The sequence below is a fragment of the Corythoichthys intestinalis genome, chromosome 6 (genome assembly GCF_030265065.1).
Source record: "Corythoichthys intestinalis isolate RoL2023-P3 chromosome 6, ASM3026506v1, whole genome shotgun sequence".
NCBI lineage: Eukaryota > Metazoa > Chordata > Actinopteri > Syngnathiformes > Syngnathidae > Corythoichthys > Corythoichthys intestinalis.
This window is the reverse complement of record NC_080400.1, coordinates 38,135,779-38,159,911: the sequence shown is the minus strand read 5'-3', so window position 1 is coordinate 38,159,911 and position 24,133 is coordinate 38,135,779. Positions and strand designations below refer to the sequence as shown.

The following is a 24,133-nucleotide window of genomic DNA, read 5'->3' as shown; positions in this document are numbered from 1 at the left end:
TATTGCCACCCTGTATTTCAATCATGCAGTCATTGGTCAGTGTAGAGTAAATGCAAAGACAAAGATAACGGCACATCTGCCTTTTTAAGGTCAAAATGACAAATAGACGGAATCATTGTATTATTTGACACTGCTGAAAAACAGGATGACAATAACTAAAATGTTTTTACTGGCTGACATTTAAAAAAAAAATAATATGTAGCTAGAAAACCATTTAAATTCACAGAAAAACATGTTTTTTATAAATACTTTGAAACAATGTAAATGTATCAGTCTATCCATGAATCCATTCATTTGTCCATCCATACCCCGATCACCCACCTAGCCATCAATTCATCCAAATTGAACCACAGGTTATAGGTGTACTAAAATAAGATTCCAGCTGACTTCGGACGAGTGTCGGGTACACCCTGGATAGGTCACTTGTGTTCTCTCACTGTGTGTGGGTGTTTGTCAGCAGACAACTCATGGACCTCTTACTGTTCAACTTGGTTAGCATCAGTGGCCAATCATGGCAAATGAGCGCTAGTAGGGAGGCTAGATTGGCGTGAGTTGGCATTAACTGGTGCATTAGCAAGTGTTGGGCAATTACTTTAATGATGTAAATTGGGCTGAGATTTCCCTCTGCACAGGAAGTGAAAGGGAGAAATGCTACAATGATTATGATTAGGCAGCTAATTATAGTATCAGCTCAGTGCTGTGCATATGCTTAGGCAGTCTGTTTATTTAGATGGCAGGGATGTGCTGATTGCAGCAGTTTAGTGTGTGTGTTTGAAAGAAAGCGAGACAGAAGGAACTTACAAAATGCTCAAAGCCATCTTTGATTAATGTTCCAATGTAAAGCGTAAGTGCTTTTCTTTTTACAAGCTTGTTTAAATATGCTACACCTGAAGTAGTGTACTTAGACCTACACTAAGCTTAGAAGAGATGCTTACTAATTAAGTGCTGTGAACCTGTTAGGATGATAATGGTAATTTAGTTTCTTTAGAATATTTTCTGAGCAGTATTTGTGAATCAGTGTTGCGTGTTTTTTTTTTGTCATGTGAGCATTTGAATAAATTTGTCTAAATTGATTGACCATTTCCCCTTGGGCATTTAAATGTTTATACTGTGTGTGTTTTTTTTTTTTTTTTTTTAAGTTTGAAGAGTAACAAGGTGTGATTAGGTACAATAACTTAAAAGGACCAAGAAGGCACAGTGCCCTCCCAAGTCAGTCCGTCATGGGCCTGGTCTCCTTGTCGAGGAGGTGCCTTCCGGTACCATACTGCGCAACCGTCTCATGGGGGACGGTGGCACGTCCCTTTATCCCTTCCCTGGGGGCTGGTTAATGGGGGTGCGGATGGTCCGGGGGCTGTCCTGGGTACCGGGGGGATGGTGGTGGCCCCTTTGCCGGAGCTGTGGGAGGAGGGGTAGGCCGCACTCCCACGACCCCACCGTGAAAGAGCACCTGTGTGTGCCCAACTGTATGTGTTTATAGGTGGGGGTTAGCCCACCACCTTGGTTATGAGACCACCACCCTTTCACCCAGCTGTTAGGGCATCAGGATGAAAAAGCAACCGCAGTGTTGGTGACTACAGGAACATTTGCTCTATGCTACCAATGTATGAGAAAATGTGACTTTACACAAGGTACAATAAAAATTGAAACAAATTATAATTCTTTTTTTTTACTTTGATTTACATTTTGTAATTGTAAACATTTTAGACATTAATTAATTGCCTTTCCTTTAAATGTGTCACCTTAAAAATGTATACCCACATATAATTTGAAAAATAGTTACACTTGTAAGAATTACTTTTTAGTCTGGATAATATCTATTTAAAATTATTGTAAAGTGGTAGTGCTATGATTGGGTGGGAGGGTGTGTTGTGACTATATGTGACTACGAGGCCGAAGTAAATGTCCGAGGGCAACGAACTTAAAATTGCTATCCAGACAAAATGGTCAAGTCCTGTTTAGTATCCCAAATGTATTCTCTGTAATCACCTGAAAAATACCAGAAACCATTAGTCCCAATCTGTCCAGTAGTTTTGACAGAGTCACTATAGAATGTGTGCCTGCCTCACTGAGCTACTGTGAGAGCTTTGGGTCCTGTAGTGTGACGTCACACAAGGTACACTGTCGCGAGGCCACACTTCTTTATTATTTCATTCATGGGTCCATCCATTCATGCTTCACTTTCAGATTTTTTACCAAATCGTCTGAGCTTGGTATAAGAACACTGCTCAAATTTCCAAAAGACACCGCAACGAGTAATGCCTGGAAGCATTTTGTCTAGCGGACATGACACGAATGGAGATAATCGTCAAAATCGACTCGTCTCTGCAGTGAACATTTCTCCCCAGACTGCTACGAAAATCGGCTAAAGGTGGCAGATGTGTCATGTGGCTAGGTTGAAGTTAAACTTTATGGGACACGAGCTATTATTGTCAGTGTTATTTTGCCCGAAATGTCCGATGTATTGCAAGAATTATTCACTGATTTGCAATGCCACACTGGAGTCAGCCATGGTGCTGTAGCCAGTTGCTTAGCAGTGTTCACCTAGAGTGACGTAACAACATTTCCAGGATATGCCATTTGTTTTGCCCATGCCTTCACAAGGATTGCCTTTTTTTCTCACAAAACCTGGTGTGAAAGTGGGCCGTAACGGTCGGGAACGCCGTTCCGTTATGAAATTCTGGAGCGGAATGGTGCTCTGATCCAGAAAATATGACAGAATTTGTCAAACCTCCATGATTAAAAAAAATGCCAAGCTGCCTCACACGCATCTACAACCCCAGCAAAAAGTATGGAATCACCTTGTCAAGAGTCAAGACTCTGCATTGGACAAGGTGATGATACTGGAACTTTTGTTTGGTGCTGTTTCAGTGAGATTTACAAAGATGACTGCCTGAAGAAGACATCAACATTCCCTCAGTCCTTGATGATATGGAGCTGCTTGTCAGGCAAAGGCACAGGGGAGATGGATGTGGTTAAATCTTCAATAAATGCACAAGTTTACATTGAAATTTTAGACAGCTTTCTTATCTCTTCAATTGAAAATATGTTTGTCATTTCCCAAGATGACAATGCATCATGCCACAGAGGTAAAAGTGTTAAAGTATTCCTTGGAGAAAGACTCATCCAGCCAATGTCATGGCCTGCAAATAGCCCAGATCTCAATCCTATTGATAACCTGTGGTGGAAATTGAAAAAAAAAAAAAAAAAATGGTCCACAGCAAGGTTCCGACCTGCAAGGATGATGTGGCAACTGCAATCAAAGAGAGTTGGCACCAAATTAATGAAGAATACTCATCAAGTCCATGCCTCAGAGACTGCAAGCTGTCATAAAAGCCAGAGGTGGTGCTACTAAATACTAGAGATGTTTTGATTGTTATTTCTTTCTTTGTTTCTCATGATTCCATATTTTTTTCATCATATTTCCTCTATAAAATTAACATTTACTGACCACCACAATGTTTTTTATTCATTTCTTGTAGTGTTTCTGAATGCTAAAAAGTTGCTCTCTTGAACTAATTTTTTTTTTTTTTCAAGCTTTCTATCTGAGTTTGTTCTACATGACAAAATGTCTGAGTGAGTGCTCGTCAGAGACTGGGGATTCAATACTTTTTGCTAGGAGTTGTATAATACGAAAACAATCTACTAACATTAGATTTACATACACAAGTGTTAACAACGAGCCTAATGAAGTGCTTGTGTAGCGTCATCTGTTTCCACCGAGATTTATTATTTTTCAATTCCACGTTCTCCCAGCGTGTGTATGTATCTGAGTCCGACTAGACAGTTGACTCGCATTGATGTGCACATGTGCTCAGCAGATTGAATTTTTATTTTTTTTAACAAAATAATTTACTGCAATAATTTTGATAGAATATGTCTTGAGATAATCAGGCTTATTGTAGGCAGTGGAAAGGCACTTTGCTCACAGCAAATTTATGATTATCTATAGTAAGGAATAACTTTTTTCATACAGGGCCAAGTTATTTTCTTAATATAAATACCACCATTAAAACAATTAATGTTTACTTTTCATATTTTTATATGTAAAATGAAGGTGTTTTGAACAGCAACATTTCTGTGCTGTATTGAACTAGACTTCTTTATCATGTATTTGCGTCTTTGGAAAGGAATTACGAGAAGAAAATGCATACAGACATGGTGATTAAAGGTCAAAACAGTTTTGGACATAAATGATAGAGTAGGATGGGTCATATTTCATCGTCTATTAGACAAATGCATTTGTGGTACATTTCGATTGGACATTGTACAGCTGAACACTTGACCCCAGCTTCAGGGGATACTGTGGCTGTTTTGCTCTGTTGGGTAATATTGCTGGCAAGGCTTTGGTTCATTTGTCCCTTCAGGGGGAACAGTCACAGCGAAAAATGCTAAACTGTTCTGATTTATAACCTCTGTCCAACAATGAAACATTTATACTGGGGAAGTAGCGGTCACTTTCAGCAAGGCAATGCCCTCGTCCATATCCACAAAGGAAGACAGACAGATGAGTGATGTGCTGGCTGGAGAACACAGCAGACAGGGTAACCAAAAGCAGACTTGTGCACTGCAAAAACACACCTCCCTAAAGTACGTAGGACAGAATTTTAAAAAAGTCTTAAATAGCATTATTGTGTGAATTAGAATCATATTTTGAGAGGATTCGACTATATACAACAATTTGGAAAAGCGCAGATGACGAGAAATTACTGCCATCTTGCCACGCCTACCATTACACAGCTCTAGCGTCCCCAAAAGGTGGATGACGTCAGCAGGAGAATGGTTTCATCTGATATAGTATGCAGCCCATTGAGGGGGAATTATTCATAACAAGGAAAATGCGACGAAGAGAGCCGCAAAATATCATTGTTTCAGTCTCTCTACTCCAATATTTTTGAAGGATATTGTCTTTATCGAAGTATTTTTTTTCCCAACTGCTAAATAAATGGTATGGTCATGACAAATAACAATCTTGTGCTAAATGGAATATGAAATAATAAAAATGCATTTATTCAGTATGACATGGCAAAATTACTCCATAATGGTCAAAACTGTCGACTCCACCTTTACTATCACGCCTCCCGAACGCTATATTATGCCGCCGTAGTTAGTCAGGCTTTTGTCATTTCCCTGCCGATTTTCGCCGATCGGAAACCCACCCGGCGGAGAGCAAGTTACTGATCGTTCCCCTGCTACTATGGACAGGAGAGCTTGCCGGGGAAGCAGCTGGAGAGTACCGCCGGACAAAGCGCCCGACGTCGGAGGAACGCGTACCTGCCACATGGTCAACACGAATATAATGAAAAATAATGCTTACTACACGGCAACGATGTAAACAAAGAGCGGCGTGCAGTTGATGTGCAGCTAACAAGACAGACAGAATGTATCTTAGGAGCTCTTTTCCACATGCCCAACCATGATGAAACGCAAGTAAATAGTCCTTTATTTAAAGAAAGTTTGTAGTGTTTACTCTGTAATCGCGGTGTTCACGGCCATTTTTAACACAAATTTGCAATTTCTGATGGGGTTCAAAATTTGACATAGCACTGGGCACATGAAGAGGACAATAAACCGAGTTCGTGCTCTCCCGGCGGGGGGATGTGCAACTCGGTGGTCGGCCGAGTGGACAAGGAGCACATCAGCCACAAAATGCAAGCTACCTACGTTTTAAAATGATCCCAGTATTTGACATAATACAAAACACGATGTTTACTCTATTCCTCGTAAGTCCAATGGTCCCACAGTAGTAGGGCTTGTTTTGGCCAATATCCGCCGGTGAATGGGAACCTTTTGAAACCCCAAAAAGGCTTACATGCCTCTCCCTGGTGCGGCAAAATTTTTCTGCAGCCGTTTGGCTGGTGTGATGCGAAAAATAAATTAATCCGCAAAATCAGCTGAGTCCTTAGTCCTTCTCATACAACAGTACGGCTGGATAGTGAAGAGGACTCCGTCTACCGTACATGTCACAGCACCCTCTTTCTCAACTCGAGACTGGAGCTAGAAATCACTAATTTTCATGGCGCGAGATTCAAATATTGAATATATAAAACAATCGCTTACACACACATCCAAGTGGTCCATTTCATTCAGGAGCATAAAACACAGCGTGAAATATGAAATAAACATGCATTTTGGTGTCATACGCACTTCAAACTAGTTAAATTCCCTTGTTTTCAGTGTAAAGCCACTAGAAATTAGTGAAATTATCTGCCAGTGCTTCAATTAAATCTACACTTAGATTTCTTGAAATAAGAAAAATAGCTAGCTGAAAATAAGCTTAAAGGTCAAATGTGAAGTAAGATTGGCCAACCATGATTTTGAATAATATCAAAGGCTAAACAATTATAAGCATATTTTCGCTATTTTTATTTTTTTTTTAACGCAACCCTTCCAGATTCTATGTTTAACCCATAGCAGCGCCCTTGACAACAAAAATGCTTTTCTTCAACAATCTTCGGAAATCTTTGGAATTGACGTCACCACAAGAACTGCAAGGGAAGTCCGCCATACACACAGTATTGTTGCATTGCTTCTCGGTAAGATGCCATGGCGGTGTGTGGCAATGTATTGTTCTCAATCTAAAGAAAAGTTGTACGTATGAGTGGCTGAAGGATAGCAGGCCACTTAAATGTCTTTTCTTCGCACTGAGCGAATGAATTTCACGCCATCATCGAGTCGTGTTCTTTGCTACAAGGACTTCGAAGATGCCTGCTTCCTCAACCGGTCTGCTTATGATCAAGGATTTGCAAAAAAGTGTGATTTTTGCATAGATGACTGATGACTTTGTCAAAGCAGAGCTGCCAACTGTTGTGGAACAGTGCTTAATTTGTAAATCATAAGGTGCCAGAACGCAAAGTACATATGACAGCGCAGGGATGACGGCACGTGGACAGGTCCCGAAACATATTGTAATAGCCCGAATAGGTAAATAGAATGGAGAGGAGTGAATGATGGCTTCCTTCACTTTATTGTGGCAACAGTTAAATAATAAATAACAAAAATAACAGCGGACTGCTGCAACATGCGACCGCCAACTTCGCTCTCACGCCGCACTCTTCTCCTCACTTCCCGCTACGTCACCACTCTGCTGTCCGATGGCCCCTTCACGGGGCCGCACCCAGTTACGGACATTTCATTATGCAGAAAATGGTGCTGAAAACAAAACGCAAATGCCCGATCCCCGATATCCCGAGCAACAACCAACCCATTTCCAATCTGCCTTTTCTGTCAAAAATTCTGGAAAGGGCCGTCGCGTCATAACTCCGAACCCACCTTACCGACAATAACCTATTTTAACTTTTCCAATCTGGCTTCCGCTCACAACATAGCACCACAACAGCACTTCTCAAAGTAACCAACGACATCCTCCTCTCCTCGGACTCCAGACAACTCACCATCCTCATCCTCCTGGACCTCACTGCTGCTTTAGACATAATCAACCCCACCATCCTGCTCTCCCGACGAGGTCTCCACACATTACTGGCACTGCACTTTCTTGGTTCCGCTCCTACCTCACCGACCGACAACAATTCATCAGCATTAACAACTGCATGTCCCCTGCTATTTCCCTACCTCAAGGTGTCCCCCAAGATAGAGTTCTTGGCCCCCTCCCCTTCAATCTTTACATCCTCCCCCTTGGTCAGATCATCAATAAATTTGGACAGCAATTTCACTGCTACGTCGATGACATCCAAATATACATCTCCACAAAAACCATCTCACGCAGCACCAAATCAACACTTCACAACTGTCTTAGCGAAATAAATCCGGGATCCAAGTAAACTATCTTCAACTCAACAGTAACAAATCGGATATAATCATCATCGACCCTGCAACTCACATCACAGACAGTCAATTTTCCCTTACCATCAACAACTGCACCCTGCCTCTCTTAACACAGTCCCACAACCTAGGTATCATTTTCGAAAATAAACTAAGATTCGACCAGTACATCAACCACATCACCAGAACTGCCTTCTTCCACCTCAAGAGCATAGCCCGCCTTTGCCCCTCTCTCACCTACTCTGCTGCAGAAACACTCATACATGCATTCGTCACCTCTAGACTTGATTATTGTAACAGCATTCTTTTCGGTTCACCAGCCAAACTCCTCAATAAACTACAATGTATCCAGAACTCCACTGCACGCCTTCTCACACGTACCTCCTGTAGGAATGACATTACCCCCGTCCTCCAAAAACTGCACTGGCTTCCCATCTCACACAGGATACAGTTCAAAATTGTCCTTCTCAGATACAAAACACTCAATAACTTGGCTCAGTCCCCACACCCCCTTCTGTCAACTCCGCTCATCTAATGAAAACATTCTCGCACTGCCCCCACAAATAACACACTGTACTTGGGGGGACAGAGCCTTCTCCCTTGCTGCCCCTTCACTTTGGAACTCACTCCCTAAACCATCCGCACCTGTTCTGATCTTCCCACATTCAAAAAATTGTTAAAAACTCAACTTTTTAAATTGGCTTTTAATTTGTAATTCGTTTCTTTATTGTTTTTCTTTGTTTCAACTGTAAAGCATCTTTGAGCATTGGTGAAAGCGCTCTATAAATAAAATGTATTATTTATTATTATTAATAAATACTGCTGTTACTATTGCAAATAGCAATTACAAAGAGCAAAACAAATAAATTATGAATAAAATCATAATAATAATAATACAGTACCTGTAATAATGTAACGAATCGAGTTCTAATGTGGACGACTTTTTTTGCTGTACCTGATCACACCGCGGGGCTGACATGACAGTGAGTAAGAGTTTACTTTCTGTTTTGATGCTGGCGTCCGCTGCTGTTGCACAAGCTGATAGAATAAATGATTAAAAACCTGATGAAGCTGGCAATTTCTTTGGAGATGTTACCACAATAAGAATTGTCACCTTAACTTAGGAAGACTGGCGAACGGAGGAGGACCGCCGGCCGAGATTAACATTTCACAGCCCTATTGTCGACCCAGTTCATGAATGCACACACCATGCTTATATTTTGCTATCATTTACATCTTCATTTCAATGGTAAGCATCACCTCTTCTTTTTTTTTCTCCACTTGCACTAACCTTTTTGGATCCAGTGTTGATTTCTCTCACAGGAAAATCAGCCATGCATCAGTCTTCCGGGAAAACAAAGGAACCGCGGCCCTGTCAATAATCTTGTAGAAACAAGTGACGAGTGTAATTATATGTTGGATGTCAAAAAGATTGTGTGTCGAAGCGATCATATGTCGAGGTACCACTGTAATCTGATTATGACGTTATAGATTTGCAGTGTGAGCAGGAAGTCCAAAAGATGTGTGCAAAGATGTGGGGAAAATTTCTAGAAAATAACACATGCTTATTAACTATTATACCACTCCATTGGGTTGGTGGTAGGAACATTGTTGACAAGTAATAATTGAATTGTGTATGGTGTATAGTATGTTCTTAATAGAAATGATAGTAACCGACAACTGAAGCAGCATGCCGACAGTGCCACATGAATCACAATTCTCTTTTTTTTTGTCTGATGTGTGCAGTTCCTTCCTTTTTTTAACCCCCATATTTTATCTACAACTCCTAAGTACGATAAAGAGAACATATGCTAAATTGATTTACAACATAAAGTCATTCGATTAACAGGCATATCAAGTTGTCAACTCATCTCAGCTGAAATGTTCAGACTTTGTTAAGGCAAGGTAGGCAAAGCTGACGTGGACCAAACTGCGACCAGGAAACAGATGTGGAGCGAAGGGATTTTATTTACCAAAGGTAAGGTGTTGAGCTGTTGAGGTTCAGTCTATGGCAGGTGGCTTTGAGGGCTATGCTGGGTGGGTGTCCTGAAAGCAAAACGAGAAAACATGAAATGTTTCAAAAATTAAATTTATCATCAAGGTCAAGAAGGCTTAGTCCAGTGTTTTTCAACCTTTGAGTCACGGCACGTTTTTACATTGGAAAAAATCTCGCGGCACACCACAAATGAAAAAAGTTCCAAAATAATTTTCTGTACGGTATATTTTAATCATAAACTAATTTCTCAGTATGCATACTTACTCAGTGTGAAACTGTTTAGATGAACACAAAGCCAATATTCTTATTCTTCAACAGCTCTCAGACTTTCTCTGTTTTTTTTTTTATATTTTTTATTTTTTATAGCAATTAGGCTTGAAAAAGCTCAGAATTATAAGACAGGGGTCTTGAGCAATGTCTTTAACCGCATCAGGGCCGAGCATCTCGCAGGTAGTCTTAATGTCTCTTTCACAGTGTGGGACTTTTTGGATTTAGCAACAAGTTCAGCAACAAGGTAACTAGCTTTGAGGGCTTTCTCGAATGAGAATCATAACATCATCATAACAAGATGTGTCGCATGAACTGAAGACTTGTATTATTTTTATGATCTAATCTGACTTTTTTCATTTCATTTTTGTTTTAAAAAGCATTGCTTAGCTACTTGTTAGGCAATATATAGACATATATGTGTATTGATGTAATATGTAAATAGAATAGTTAAAAATGCCAGTAACCTTAGAGTATATTGTATTTGTATTATTATTATGGTGTTTAATGTGTAATAGCCTGTTTTAAAGGGCCTTAGTTTTCTATAGCTTTACACATTTCTTTACAAACCCCTTCACAAATATTCCCCCAGACCCAAATGTGAGTCTTCAAACTTTATGGTGGGTGAGCTGCTGGCGCTGTGTTTTCACCTACAGTGGGGAGAACAAGTATATGATACACAGTCAATGGGAAAACCCATTGGCAGTGTATCAAATACTTGGTTCTCCCCACTGTATGCAACCCATCGATTGTTTGCAGACCAGTGAAGAGACATTAAAAATTAATTTGCCATAGATAACACAACAGCGCAAGAGGTACAGGAAAACACCAAAACTTAAAGTGTAAGAACACAGAAACGGATAGGCAAAAAAATAGCAACATTGAAAAAAATGGTATGGTCCTAAGTATGCTTGTGAATAAAGTGTCAGTGCATGTGCAGTTATCACAAGCCCTTGGATGTCCATTCAAATTAACACTAAAAATGGAAATTGCCTCATCATGAAAGCCTTTTTTTCCCCTCAATCTATTCATTGTCTCAATGCAGTGCTCTTTCAGACCAAATATTAAGGAAATATTTAGATTTGGAAATATTTAGAAGTGTACAAAATAATAGTTCTACTTAAATAAAGCAGCATACTGTAGGTAAAGGTGCACTTAAGAGGGGGCAGTGATTGGTCAGTGAGCTGTACAGTTTTGATCACACACTGTAGCCTCTTCCCTGTCTCAGTGCAGCTTCAATACAGGACTGAGATTGAGTTGCAGAATCTATAGCTCTTCGGCAACTGGCACTTTAGATTGTTCCATCTGAACACCTACAGGAAGTTGATTCGCTGCTGGGCTTTCTGGATACCCACCACAGTGGTAGCAAAAGACAGCTCAGATATTTCAGTGTGAACCCTCTCCACACAGGAGCAACTGATTAACAGATGAACGTGTTAGTTATTTTCTTCTGGAAGTCAAATATTATTTATTTCATTTTTATAAAGGTTAGGTCCAGGTTGTTAAATGACCACCATAGTGCCCTTTCTAAGGACTCATTAATATATATATTTTTTTCATCTCCGCCAGAGATAAAGCCCCACCACTGTAGCATCAGTCATCAGTGTTGAGTAAGTAAAGTTGGGCTCGGAAGGAAGCTTGTGAAAGGACAAGACTGAAAGTGAGTCACTAACTTGGAGCCATTTGTCAGGAAATCCTTAATCCAGGAACAGGTGTGGGTGGAGTCTGAGGTGTGACATCTTGGTAATGAGGGTGTCAGGAATTATGTTGTAACAACCAAGCTGTTATCCACAAAGAACATTCACATTTACGACCACATCTGCTCCAGAGGAGCATAGAAATTGGCAGCCATGGCCTCGTCTATGGATCTGTTTGCCCTATTGGCATACTGCCGTGGGTCGTGGCTGGTGGACAGAAGCGTGTTATTGTATTGAACCAACCTCTCAAGACATTTTCTTATAAGCAGTGTGAGGGCTGCTAGGCAGCAGTTTTTGAGTAGTACTGCATATGATAGTTTCCATTGGGACCAGAATGAGTGTCAGTGATTTAAGGTAGAATGAGTCCACAGCTTTTGACAGGGAAAGGTTGGAGATGGAGGTGAAGATAAGCGAGAGCAGGTCAGCATATGATTTCCAGGGCCTCACACCTCACTACACTGAGCACTTGTCTCACATCTTGCTGCACAACAGTGAGAGGAGGAGAAATGAGTGCTGTTGCAGGTAGTGGAAGCATAGCTGTGGGGTGAATTGCCTTAAATTGAGTAAAGAAGCTACTCAGTACCTGTGCTAGTAAGAAATGTCTGAGTTCAAAGATGTCGCCACATGTCTTTTGTAGTTGGTGATGCTCTGTACGCTGTGCGACACCTGCCATGACTGTTATCTGAGAAGTGTGTCTTCACACTCCTGTTATTGTTCAAATTGACCCGTTTTGGGTATTTATTGCTGTTCCTGACAAATTTGAACATAACAGGAGGGTTAACCTTCTTATTATTAGTTGCACTAGCCACCTCATTCTTTTCTTTAGATATGGCTAGGAAGCACTGTAGAGCTGTCCACCACATGACCGAAAAGCGGAGTCCTGGGTGTGAAGAAGCATTTGAATATGATCAATTATCAAGAGTTTCTTGTAAGGAAACAGTAAATACAGTGACACTCAACTGGTCAGCTGGTTTTGGGCAATAATGGCAGTGATGGGGGAAATATTTGCTTGCTTCATGACACTGATGTTGGTGCATCTGTCCACCCAGCTGATCCTAAGGATTTTCTGAAGGAATCTTTGATGGTGTGCCTCAAATGCCTTTAAGTACCTGCTGTACCCAAGAAACAGCTACAATTAAGTAAAGATGCATTTTAGATCGCATGTTATTGTAGATAACATACTTTCTGTACACCTTAATGTGCCTCAAAGTGATTTCATATTAATGGCATGAAAGCCTTTTAACCTTTTCCTTCAGCACCAAAAGCAGATCCCCCCACTTCTATTTCTGACTCCTGTGTTCTGAGTATTGTGCAGTACATACTGGTCAAAAAAATTAAAAGAACAAACACTTTGTTCCTTTAATTTTTGTGAGCAGTATATTTTATATACACACATACATACATGTAAATACTTCTCAAATATTTCAGTGAATTATAATGTTTAAGGTACACACATTAAATGTGTCCTTTTATATTCAAATCATGTTTAAATAAAATGATTCAAAAGAATAAAGAAAAGTCATTTGGAGTTTGGAATTTTTTTCATTGGTGAGAGTTGCTCAGGATACAATATTGTAAGGAAAGCAGTTATTGCCTCCCCTGCACAGTCACACAAACACAATACTAGGTTTGGACTGTCAGATTGCTGATACCCGCCGCATCTGACCCACTGACGTTCAGCGGGCGTGATTGCTTTGCAGATCTGACGAGCTGACGCTAGATCTGGTGCACAGTCACCTGCTATCGGGATACCAGGAGAGTCATTGAGAACCCTCTTTAAGATTAATCCTGCACTTTGCAGTGTCTTTGTGACATCAGTAGTATTATTTCCAAATGGTATGCTAGCCATGTGTTCACTGTCACTTTCAGTTTAGCTTTTAGCTTGGTTTACCTCAATGGACTCAGTAGATGTACCTGACTGTGGAGTTATCTTTTGTGATAGTCTATCAGATGACAGTGTCTCAACAAAAACAAGTTCATTAATGATTGTCAAAATCAACAGTAGTCAATGTTTAATAATTTTCAGACAGGTCCTTAGACGCACCCTGCACAGAAAGCCACTAGCTAATGCTGGTTCTGCAAGTTTTTTCCACCGTGTCCATGTTAAGCCTATCACGTCTTCGCCCTGGACAGATGCATGATGCATATAGCATCGTTTCAATCCTTTTTTTGGAAACTTTTGAAGGGGGTCTCCTTGTCTTTTCTTTTCGTCATCTTCGCTCATATCTGTGCCAGCAAAACTCGACACCATGTTGTCTGATGATCTGAAGCCAGGGCTCGGCTCATATTGGTCCAGGTGACCAAAAACCGCTGCACGCACTGAAAATCCTAGTCCGCCTGTGTAAATATCACTACGCCACAGTAAAAAAAAGGCCGAAACAAAATTGCAAATTATTAAAAAATGACTGTAAAAGGTGAAGAAAAACTTTTTGGGATACTAATTAGCAACAGATATATTTTAGAAAGAGGAGTTCTTGTAGATCAATTTGAGTTCAGCCAATACAGGCTATAGTTGGGTTTTAGTAGCTGTGTTCCCATTCAAATATCATAAAAAGTATTACGTTTAGATATGATAGTCTTTCAGATGTTTTGACATTGTTTTTTATTTTTTATCCCCAAAGCGCAACGGAAACACTTTTTTTTCACCAAATGAATACATGATAAGATGTGACATATCCAGTCGTAGGATGATTTTTCAATTCTCTCAGAATAAATATGGCTTGTTAAAAACTAATTGAAAGGAAAATGGTGGAAAAGTCTGAAGCCGTGATACTAAGGAGAAGCAGGGCTTTTGGAGAAACGCGAATTTTGGGGGAGGCAGCAAAAGTGTGTTGGTCGTAACGTGTCGTTGCAGGGGAGATTCCCCCTAGTCCGTCACAATCCTGACTAGCACACCTTCCCACATGGGCGCTCGCTAGGGAGGCAGCGTCGCAAAGGCTCAGCCCCGAGAGTCAGCGAGAGTTAGGAATCCTTTTGAAATGAAACCTTCCAATGGAAACAAAGTACTTTGTCGAAATTTTTAGATTTATCACTTTTATGAAGTGAAAAACTAATGGATACATGGAAAAATGGGCCAATAGCCCCACATCTGTTCACAGTCTTTAGGGCCAGATAACAATCCATGGAGAGTCTGAAGTCTTATGCTTCCAGTTGTTTAATACCAGTGATAATAAGGTGTGTTTACACAATATACATAGACACATAAAAAAGCAAAGAAAACAGTAGCGCTAAGCCACTTATTCGTCCATCTTGCTCGTGGACTACAAGAGGTCTTACCTACATGTGGACGACAACAATGTTAAAGTATACCATTTACTCAAAACCAGCCCCACCCCCACCCACACGAAAATGCAATAACACCAAGTGGACGCACACCAACCAGTAGTCGATAATCATAGTTGCAAGTTCTTCTACGCTCATACCATCCAAATTGTCCCTCAGTTTTCCTAAGATTATTGGACATCAGCAAAATTGATCATTGCCCTCTTTAAATTTAAAGCAGTTCCGTTCACTTAAATTAAGTGGTGATTCACCAAGGTGCAATCACAAATTTAAAATTAATATTCACTTGGCTGCAAACAATACAATGATGCACGTCCTTCACAGAAGTACAAGACAATAAAATTGAAAATTTGTATTATGAGACATTCACACATAGGATGAGGTTGGCCAGCAAATATAAATCATGCTAAATTGATGCACAGTTGTACACAAAAACCCTTCAGAATGAGAGAAAACAACTGGTGTCTTTCACTTGAGACATTGCACCATATTTCCATTCCTCAAATGTTCTAATTTCTTTATGCCCTGGATCGCAGGCAGGCAGGCAGGCAGGCAACTAAGAGGACTCAAATGCAGGAAAAGACAGAACCAAACCATGACTTTTTAAAACATGATTTACAGATTCACATTATGACAGTTTCATTGAGCTTTGTTTCATGGGAAACTATTGCCTCTCGAAAAATGTTCTAATGTGAGACAATATATTCGACATTAGATTTAATAGAAAGAAATGGTTGAGACACACCAAGAAACAGCTACAATTAAGTAAAGATGCATTTTAAATAACTTACTTTCTATACACCTTAATGTGCCTCAAAGTGGCTTTATATTAGTGGCATAAAAGCCTTATAACCTTTTCCTTCAGCACCAAAAGCAGATCCACCCACTTTCTTCTATTTCTGTCTCCTGTGTTCTGCTGGAGACTCCTGTGTTTCTTGCCTCCCACTCATTGTCCTTTCCTGAAAAACATTAAATACAGTATATATTTTATATACACACATACATACATGCAATTACTTCTCAACTGTTTTTAATGAAGTAAAATGTCCAAGGTACACACATTGAATGCATGCTTTTACATTCAAATCAACTTGAAATTAAATGGTTCAAAACAATCAAGAAAAGAAAAGTCATTTGGAGTTTGGAATTTTTTTCATTGGTGAGAGTTGCTCAGGATACAATATTGTAAGGAAAGCAGTTATTGCCTCCCCTGCACATACGCAAAACTAACTATGCTTGACATGTTAGGAGCATGGGACAATTTGAGGCTTCAGTGGTTTCCATTAGGAGTTGATAAGATTTAAAATGAATACAGCTTCATTTAAATCGTTTAGGCATATACTGTAGGTGTTTTGTGAATTTCATTCACCCCTGTCTCATTCTGCAGATATCTACAGTCAAATAGGTACATGCTGTTTCAAATTGGTTTCATCATTTGACTCAACATGCATGTATTTTCTTGACATACACTGAGGACAAACACAAGATAATGCAAATGAGTACGGACTGTAGAGTGTGTCTATTGATATATACATACACAATAAATTACACTAATCAACCTGTTATAAACTTCATTAATCTAAGTACATGTAAGGCCAAGACTTGAGTAATACTTCTTTATTCAGTGTACTCCTCATCATATGTGCACACGAATCATCACTTTGATGTCTTTCTAACAATACCACACCCACAGGAAGAGCATACCACACCAACAGGGAGGGCACAACTATGGCAACAGCAGTGTGACATGTTACAAACCCTGAGAAGGCATGCCTGTGGAGTCAAAAAACATTTTAGGTGACTCCCTCTTGAAGCTCATCAAGAGAATGGCAAGAGTGTGCAAAAAAGTAATCGGAGCAAAGGGTGGCTACTTTGAAGGTATTAGAATATTACACGTTTTTAGTAATTTTACCCTTTTGTTGCTAATACATAATTCCACACATGTTCATTCATAGTTTTATTCCATTCAAGGAAAATTTACAATGTAAATAGTCATGAAAATAAAGAAAACGCAGGAATGAGAAGGTGTGTCCAAACTTTTGGCCTGTACTGTATGTATTTAAATACATATTCAGAGGATGAATGAATAAAAAAACTCTTCCTTCACCCTCCCCCTATCTCCTCTGGTAGGGTGGGTGGCTGTTCATCTCAAGCTTGTGTCCTCTATCAGAGGCCTGGGTGCTTGAGGGTCCTGCGCAGTATCTTTGCTGTTCCTAGGACTGCACTCTTCTGGATGGAGATGCCAAATGTTTCTCAAGGTATCTCTTGGAGCAACTTTTCCAGTGTAGGGAACACAGCCCCTATTGCTCCTATGTCCATGGGCACCACTGTTGCTTTCACCTTCCAGGCTCTCTCCAGCTTTCCCCTGAGCCCCTGGTATTTTTCTAGTTTCTTGTGTTCCATTTTCCTGATATTGCCATCATTGGGGATGGCTACATTGATCACAATGGCTGTCCTCTGCTGCTTATCCATGATCACGATGTCCGGTTGGTTTGCCACGATCATCGTATCAGTCTGTATCCAAAAGTCCTACAATATCTTAGCCCTCTCATTTTCAACCACCTTGGCAATGGTATTTCCCATTGTGATCTAGGTGTCTCCAGTCCATACTCTGCACAGATGTACACTATACCGCCTACTTGGTTATGGTGTTCCATGTATCCTTTTCCAGGCAGTATCTTAAACTGTTTCAGGGGCCTCTTTGAAAAGCCTGCACCTGGGATTCTGCCAAGTGTGATACTGAATATCTGTACCTCTATTGCTCTGGTGCTCAAGGCCTGCTCCTATGCTGCCATGATTAGCGCCTCTTTGCTGTCTTTCAGTCCAGCCCTCTCTAACCATTGGTAAGACCATTTCAGATTTGCCATTTCAGTTGTCTGTCGGTGATACGTCCTATGCAGAGGTTTTTCCTCCGATGATGGTTCCTCCAACTCCCCCTTTTTCAGTTTCCAGTGCCTGAGACATTCACTAAGTGCTTCATCTCTTGGGGCCATCTTCTTGATGTATTTGTGGAGCTTGGAGGTTTTGTCTTGTATAGTTGACCTGATGCTCATAAACCCTTGGCCTCTCTCCTTGTGCTAAGTGTATAGCGTCTAAATACTGGATTTGAGGTGGAACTCTCCGTGCAAGGTGAGTTGAGATGTTTTCACATCTGTGGTCTGAACTTCCTCTTTTGGCCAGCTAATTATCCCAGCAGGATATCTGATCACTGGTCGGGCATACCGTGTTATTGCGTGGATCTTGTTCTTGCCATTAAGCTGACTTCTCAGGACCAGCCTTACTTGTTGCAGAAACTTGACCACTGTAGCTTTTCTTTGTGGCCTCTTCATGTTTATCATTTGCCCGTGGTATTTCAATATACTTGTAGCTCTCCTCAACATGTACTACCCTGCCCTCTGGGAGTGCACCCCCTGTGTCTGGACTATCTTCCCTCTCTTAGTCACCATTCAGCCACATTTCATGTTCTCTTCATTTTTTTTTTTACACCAGAATAATGTAAAGACCCTGTATAGTGACAAAAAAGTCATATAAATTGAAATTACAACAAAACAGAGTATTGCTAACAAGCCTGCCAAATTCTGATTGACCAAAACAATCGCAGTATACAAAATAAGGCTGCAAAATGGAATGTGTGGGCGTATCTGTTGAAGCTGATTTTAAAGGTGTCAATCTAGTATTTGCCTCCTTCCTATGAAAAGCCACCTCTACTGCGCATGCTTACTGTGTTCACAAGAGTAATGTATTACATTATTGTAAATTTTGCAAACCAAAAATAGTGTGATATGCCAAGATGTGCAAACATCAGGTTTTGTGATGACTGAAGTTTCCCACTGAATTCTGCTGAGAGCTGAGTTGCAAGACATAAATTGACTTCAATCCCAACAGTAACCAAAGCCAGTTACATGGGACCAAATCCGTACTTGGGCAAAACAGAATCTTGTGGTGGAATCAGTGTTGATAATGCTGACATTATGTGAGAAGAGTAAGAGTGAGATTAGAGGTACCAAACATACAATAGGAGAAAAGTAGTATGAAGATGGGCAAAAATGCTACAGAAAATGAATAAGAACATAAACAAGTCTCCAAGCTTCCTTTGCTTCCTTCAATCTCATATATAAATGTGATGGCCCTTCTCCCCATACAAAACCCCACAGGCAATTTAAAGAAAGTAGGCCAAAATGAAATATGGCCGCAATATAAAAACAACACTTCAGACACACAGCAGCCATATAAAGTAGTAACCTTTTGTGTGTTCAAGTGCACACATGAGCAAGTGAGGAAGACAATTGAGTTTTGCGAAGGTGTGGGTGCAATGGGGCATTATATGGGTCGCAAGGCAATTGTTTTATTAAGATTGAATGGAAAGAATGATCTTAAATGAAATTTTACACTACTGTACTGAAATACTTCTATAATCCATCATACTTTCTTTTTTTGCTATATCTCTAATGCACATGCCCACACACAACCTCCACAGAAACTTGTGCTTGACTGCAGTCCCACAGATTACACATTACTGTAGCCTTTAAACTGCATCATACTGTACCATAAGGATTAAATCTTGCATAATCTGTTTGTGACATGTATGATAAACATGTTGGCTAAAGAATGAAGCTTGACCCAAATAATGATGAGGTTTCAAGCATGCTGGCAAAAAGACAATATAGATAAACGTGTCACGATAGAATTTTGCAACTTTAGATTCTGAAGAATTGTACACAGACGCATGAGTGAAGTGGACTATCACCTGACCTAAATATTCATTCATCTTCCCTGCCAATAATCCTCACGGAGATCTCGGGGGTTCTGTAACCTATCCCAGATACCTATAGGCAGCATGCATGGTACACCCACCATTGGTTGTCAGCCAATCGCAGCCTAAATATTGTATTCTTTAAACACTGTTGTTTTCTTTCAAATTTTGATTACTTACTAAATTGTAGGAATGTCCACTTTAAAGGGTAAACTGTATATATATATATTTTTTTTATTCATGTATTGTCAAGAGCTAACCAAAAACAAAACCCAAGCTACACAAACACCAATGACACATGCTATACTGTATTACTTCGCTATTTACCCTATTAAATGTTGCCCTATTGTTGCCCACCTACCACTTACAAAGTATTGTATAATCTCTTTAAAGCAGTGTTCTGAAAACACTAAACCAGCTGTCTCACACTTATTCCCCTTGTTTCTCAGTTCACCGACTCGCAAGCAACATTTCTCAACCTCTCGCTCCCTCCCTTGTTCTCAATCTAGGTCTCATACCAATTAGGGAAGCTCCTGTCACAGGAGGACAAGTGTGCTATTGCATGTGGAGATGAACCACTCAACGGTTAATTCTGATGGTGTGTGTGTGTGTGTGTGGGGGGGGGGGGGGTATGTGTGCGCATGAAGACTGGCTTTACATACAGTAAAACTCAGTAGAGGGATAAGAGACAACTGTTAGTTATCCCCTACACACAGCTGCAGACATATTTCTCTAGATGTAAATTTTTCCCCCTATCATTGCACATCCTTGAGAGTGCAACACAGGTTAATTATGTGATGTCCCTGGTCATAAATTGTCAAAAGCTAAATACACTCAAAAGGGAATTCCTCATTTTCGTCACATGCAATCACACTGGTGGATCTGTTCAAATCAACTTATCACCAGGTGAAGATTAGTGGATAGTGCGCCCCTTCCCTTTACTCATTTGATACTATCATGATACACTCATGTATATACGTTTCTATTACCCTGATCATCTAAAAGACTACAGCTATATGAAAAAATACTTTTACGTTTAATGTAATTATTTTATTTTTCAACAAGCTAGCCTACTGAGCTTCATGTCCTCAGTGGAGAACCCTCCCTTTTCAGGGGATGCTATTTTGTTCAAATAGGACGAGACAGATGGGAGACTGGCACAGAGACAGAAAAAATACATCAGTGCAAAAGGATTCCAAATCAAAATTGTTTTGTTGAATCTATGACTTGTCATGGAAGCAAAGCTGTAATTCCTGGTAATAAAAGTTAAGGGGGATTTCCTAAGTTTTCTGACTCAAACCTTTTTTGGAAATAGTGACAAAAACAACTTTGAGAAGAAGGAAAATGAAAAAAACAAAAGATTTTATGAAAATATGTAAAAGAGAGAGAGAGAGAGAGAGAGAGAGAGAGAGAGAGAGAGAGAGAGAGAGAGCGAGAGAGAGAATAATTGTGATTAAAAAATGAATAATTTGAAAATGCAATCATTTTAAGGATGCATTTACCATATGCCAAATTATGCCACTTAATGAGTTAAAGCAATAGGAAAGTTTGTCATTAATAGGATGGATATGTGTCTTCAATTTTACAAAAATGTAGGTCATACACTCACAGGCCAATACATTAGAATCACGTTCACGGTAAAATCCCATTAGGTAGGCTACAGTAACCAAATAGAGATGTCTTCACACAATGTCCTGTTTTTTTAACAAACCTTTGAAATTATTGTTTATCCATGTAACATTTTTTTTTTTTTTTTTTTTTTTTTTTTTTAGAAAACGTATTGTTAGTTTATCACGAGTAGTTAGCATTAAAATAGGTGTCTTCAAACCTTCTAACGGCAACGACGACCCCCCCCCCCCCCCCCCCCCCATGGTTCACAGAATTTCGCCCAACTCTTAAAATGGAAAATAAATTAATGAATAAAGGTGAGATATTTCAGGTGTGTGCCAGTTCTGGAGGATCGGCCCTTGCAGGTAAAAACCTCACCACCTTTCTTTCGTTATCAGATAGTAGTTATAGTAGGCTATTAAACTGATATGAATAACACTGAGGAGCAGCTACTGTAGGCTATGACTCAGAGAGGGGAGAAGTCAACCGCCACGGGACACAGTGATTCCACGCCTTTTTCATGTCAACAACAGCGTGTCTTCTCATCCACCCCACGCAGACTAAACTGCAACGGGCAAGGTAAGACGTCATTAAATCATTTGCAGATTGGAAACTAACTGATTAATTCGGGACCAGTTTGACCAGCGTCACTGCCGTACGACGTCTGCACATTTTGCATTAGGTAGATGTGTGCGTGAGTAACGTCTGCTAAATCACTAATCGGCGAATAATAGAATTATCACAGCTCACCTCAAAATGCAATGTGGAGAAAAAAGTTTTTTTTTGCGCTGACGTTGACGCAGTGTGTCCTGCTAACACGTTTTCCTGCAGTTTACAGCAGTTGCCTTGGGTTTTCTGTTATATATTAGTTTTTTTTTTTTTTTTTTTTTTTTTTTTTTTTTTTAATAATTATTATTAGTTCAATTCCCGTTGAGACGGTAATTAAATTTAACTTGCTGAGTTCTTCATAGAGAATTGGCTGTTGCACAAATTAATGTCAAATCTTACAGTGAATTTATTTAAAATAATAATGATAAATTATTATTATTATTCTATCTTGTGGAATTCGTAAATGCCAATGAAAACTATTCAGGTCCACAGGTCACACTGGGTTTTATTCAAACAACTTTTTGTCAATTGTATTAATGATTTTGTTGATTATTCATTATTATATGGAAACAACCAGTCATTAAAAACACTTTATTTTTTATTTTAAAAAAACATGTTAGTTACTACACAAACAAACAAACAAACAAAAAGCTTTGATTTTATGTTCCAGTTAGAACTAACGACAAGCAAATATATGTTAAATCAGTGGTTCTTAACCTGGGCTCGATCGACACCAGGGGTTTGGCAGGTGAGTCTAAGGCAGGGGTGTCCAAACTTTTTGCAAAGGGGGCCAGATTTGGTGCGGTAAAAATAAGGGGGGCCGACCTTGGCTGACGTCCTTTACGTAGAACAATATATTTAAGCAAATTTTAGCAAGCCATTCAGTGTGTCACATTTGCTTTGTTATTATTTTTTAATTGAATAATTTCAACAATCTTACAACTAGCCTTTGTGGCGTTCTCTTTCGACTCTCGGGCTCTTGCGAAATACTGCTGCTGTGATATTAAACTAGCTTCAAGTTGCTTCAATTTCTCGCTGCGAATCTTCCCTGTAATCTTGCCGTACATGTCAGAGTGTCTTGTTTGGTAATATCGGCTAACATTGAAATCTTTAAAAACAGTGACTGTCTCTTTGCAAATGAGGCAGACACAGTTGTTGCGTATTTTAGTGAATAAATAGTCCAATTTCCACCTATCCTCGAAGCGTCGGCCGTCACAGTCAACTTTTTTTTTTTTTTTTTGTTGATTGTCGCCATTTTAGAAAATGGAAGTAATGGGTCACATGGGGTAATGTTGCTTAGCCCTTCAATACCTGCAACATGAAGCAATTATCAGAGAATCCCAAAACTTGAAAAATAAGGTCCTAATGAAACCATTTTTTCAAATTTGTTATAAGAAAAGTCAAATGAATATGTGTAATAAGCGCTCTAATATCTATAACCCATGCTTAATCATGTTTTTTTTTTTGTCTCATAAAACCTGCAAATGTTGACTTGCATCCATCCTTTTTTTTTTTCTTGTTTTTCAAAAAGAAATGTCAAAATTCTAAATTAGTCTCAAAATCATGAAATTTTAGGTGTATCAAATGTGATACATTTTGCAATAAAAGGTTAAAGTGCTGCTGCCTTTTAGTGGGTAAATGAGGAGCAGCATTTCGTGTGTAAGCTACTTCATATGCTGGTTGCAGTACTTCTGACCAATTTATTAAGTCTGTGTGCGAGCCAGACGTTATTGATTTTATGACAGAGGCTGGGGGCCGGATGAAATTTGACCAGGGGCCGCATTTGGCCCCCGGGCCGGACTTTGGACATGTCTGGTCTAAGGGGTTCGGCGAAGGTAAAGAAATGCAGAACCCTATTTTTGTATGGTGATTAAATCTAGGCAAAGTGCCTTTTTAGACCAGGTTTTGAACTGGTTTGAGCCCAATTTCCAGACTTAATCAATTTCTTTTAACTTCTAGTCCTGAATCAGATGGGAGGAGGAACTGGTTCGCTCAGTAGAAGGTTGACTCACACTTGAAGGGAATACAACAGACCAACGGGCAGCGCGGCCTCAAATTTTGACCTGTTTATAAAACATGCTGTCAAAATGAGAATAATTTTGAATGGGTATTTGCAAAATGCATTAGCTTGGTAGCTTAGAT

At 39.7% G+C, this 24,133-nt stretch overlaps 1 protein-coding gene across 3 annotated transcripts in view; it reads left to right on the top strand.

The window, feature by feature from the left end:
* Positions 1–24,133, top strand: part of LOC130917516 (acetylcholinesterase-like) — an 88,370-nt gene that overhangs the window by 40,947 nt on the left and 23,290 nt on the right. The window contains exon 1 of one of the 3 annotated variants that reach the window (XM_057838993.1): positions 21,717–21,961. The exons of 1 other annotated variant lie outside the window; for it this stretch is intronic. In XM_057838993.1, coding sequence (XP_057694976.1) covers positions 21,844–21,961 — 118 coding nt within the window. In that variant the 5' untranslated portion in view covers positions 21,717–21,843. One more of the 3 variants, XM_057838995.1, reaches the window with a different exon arrangement.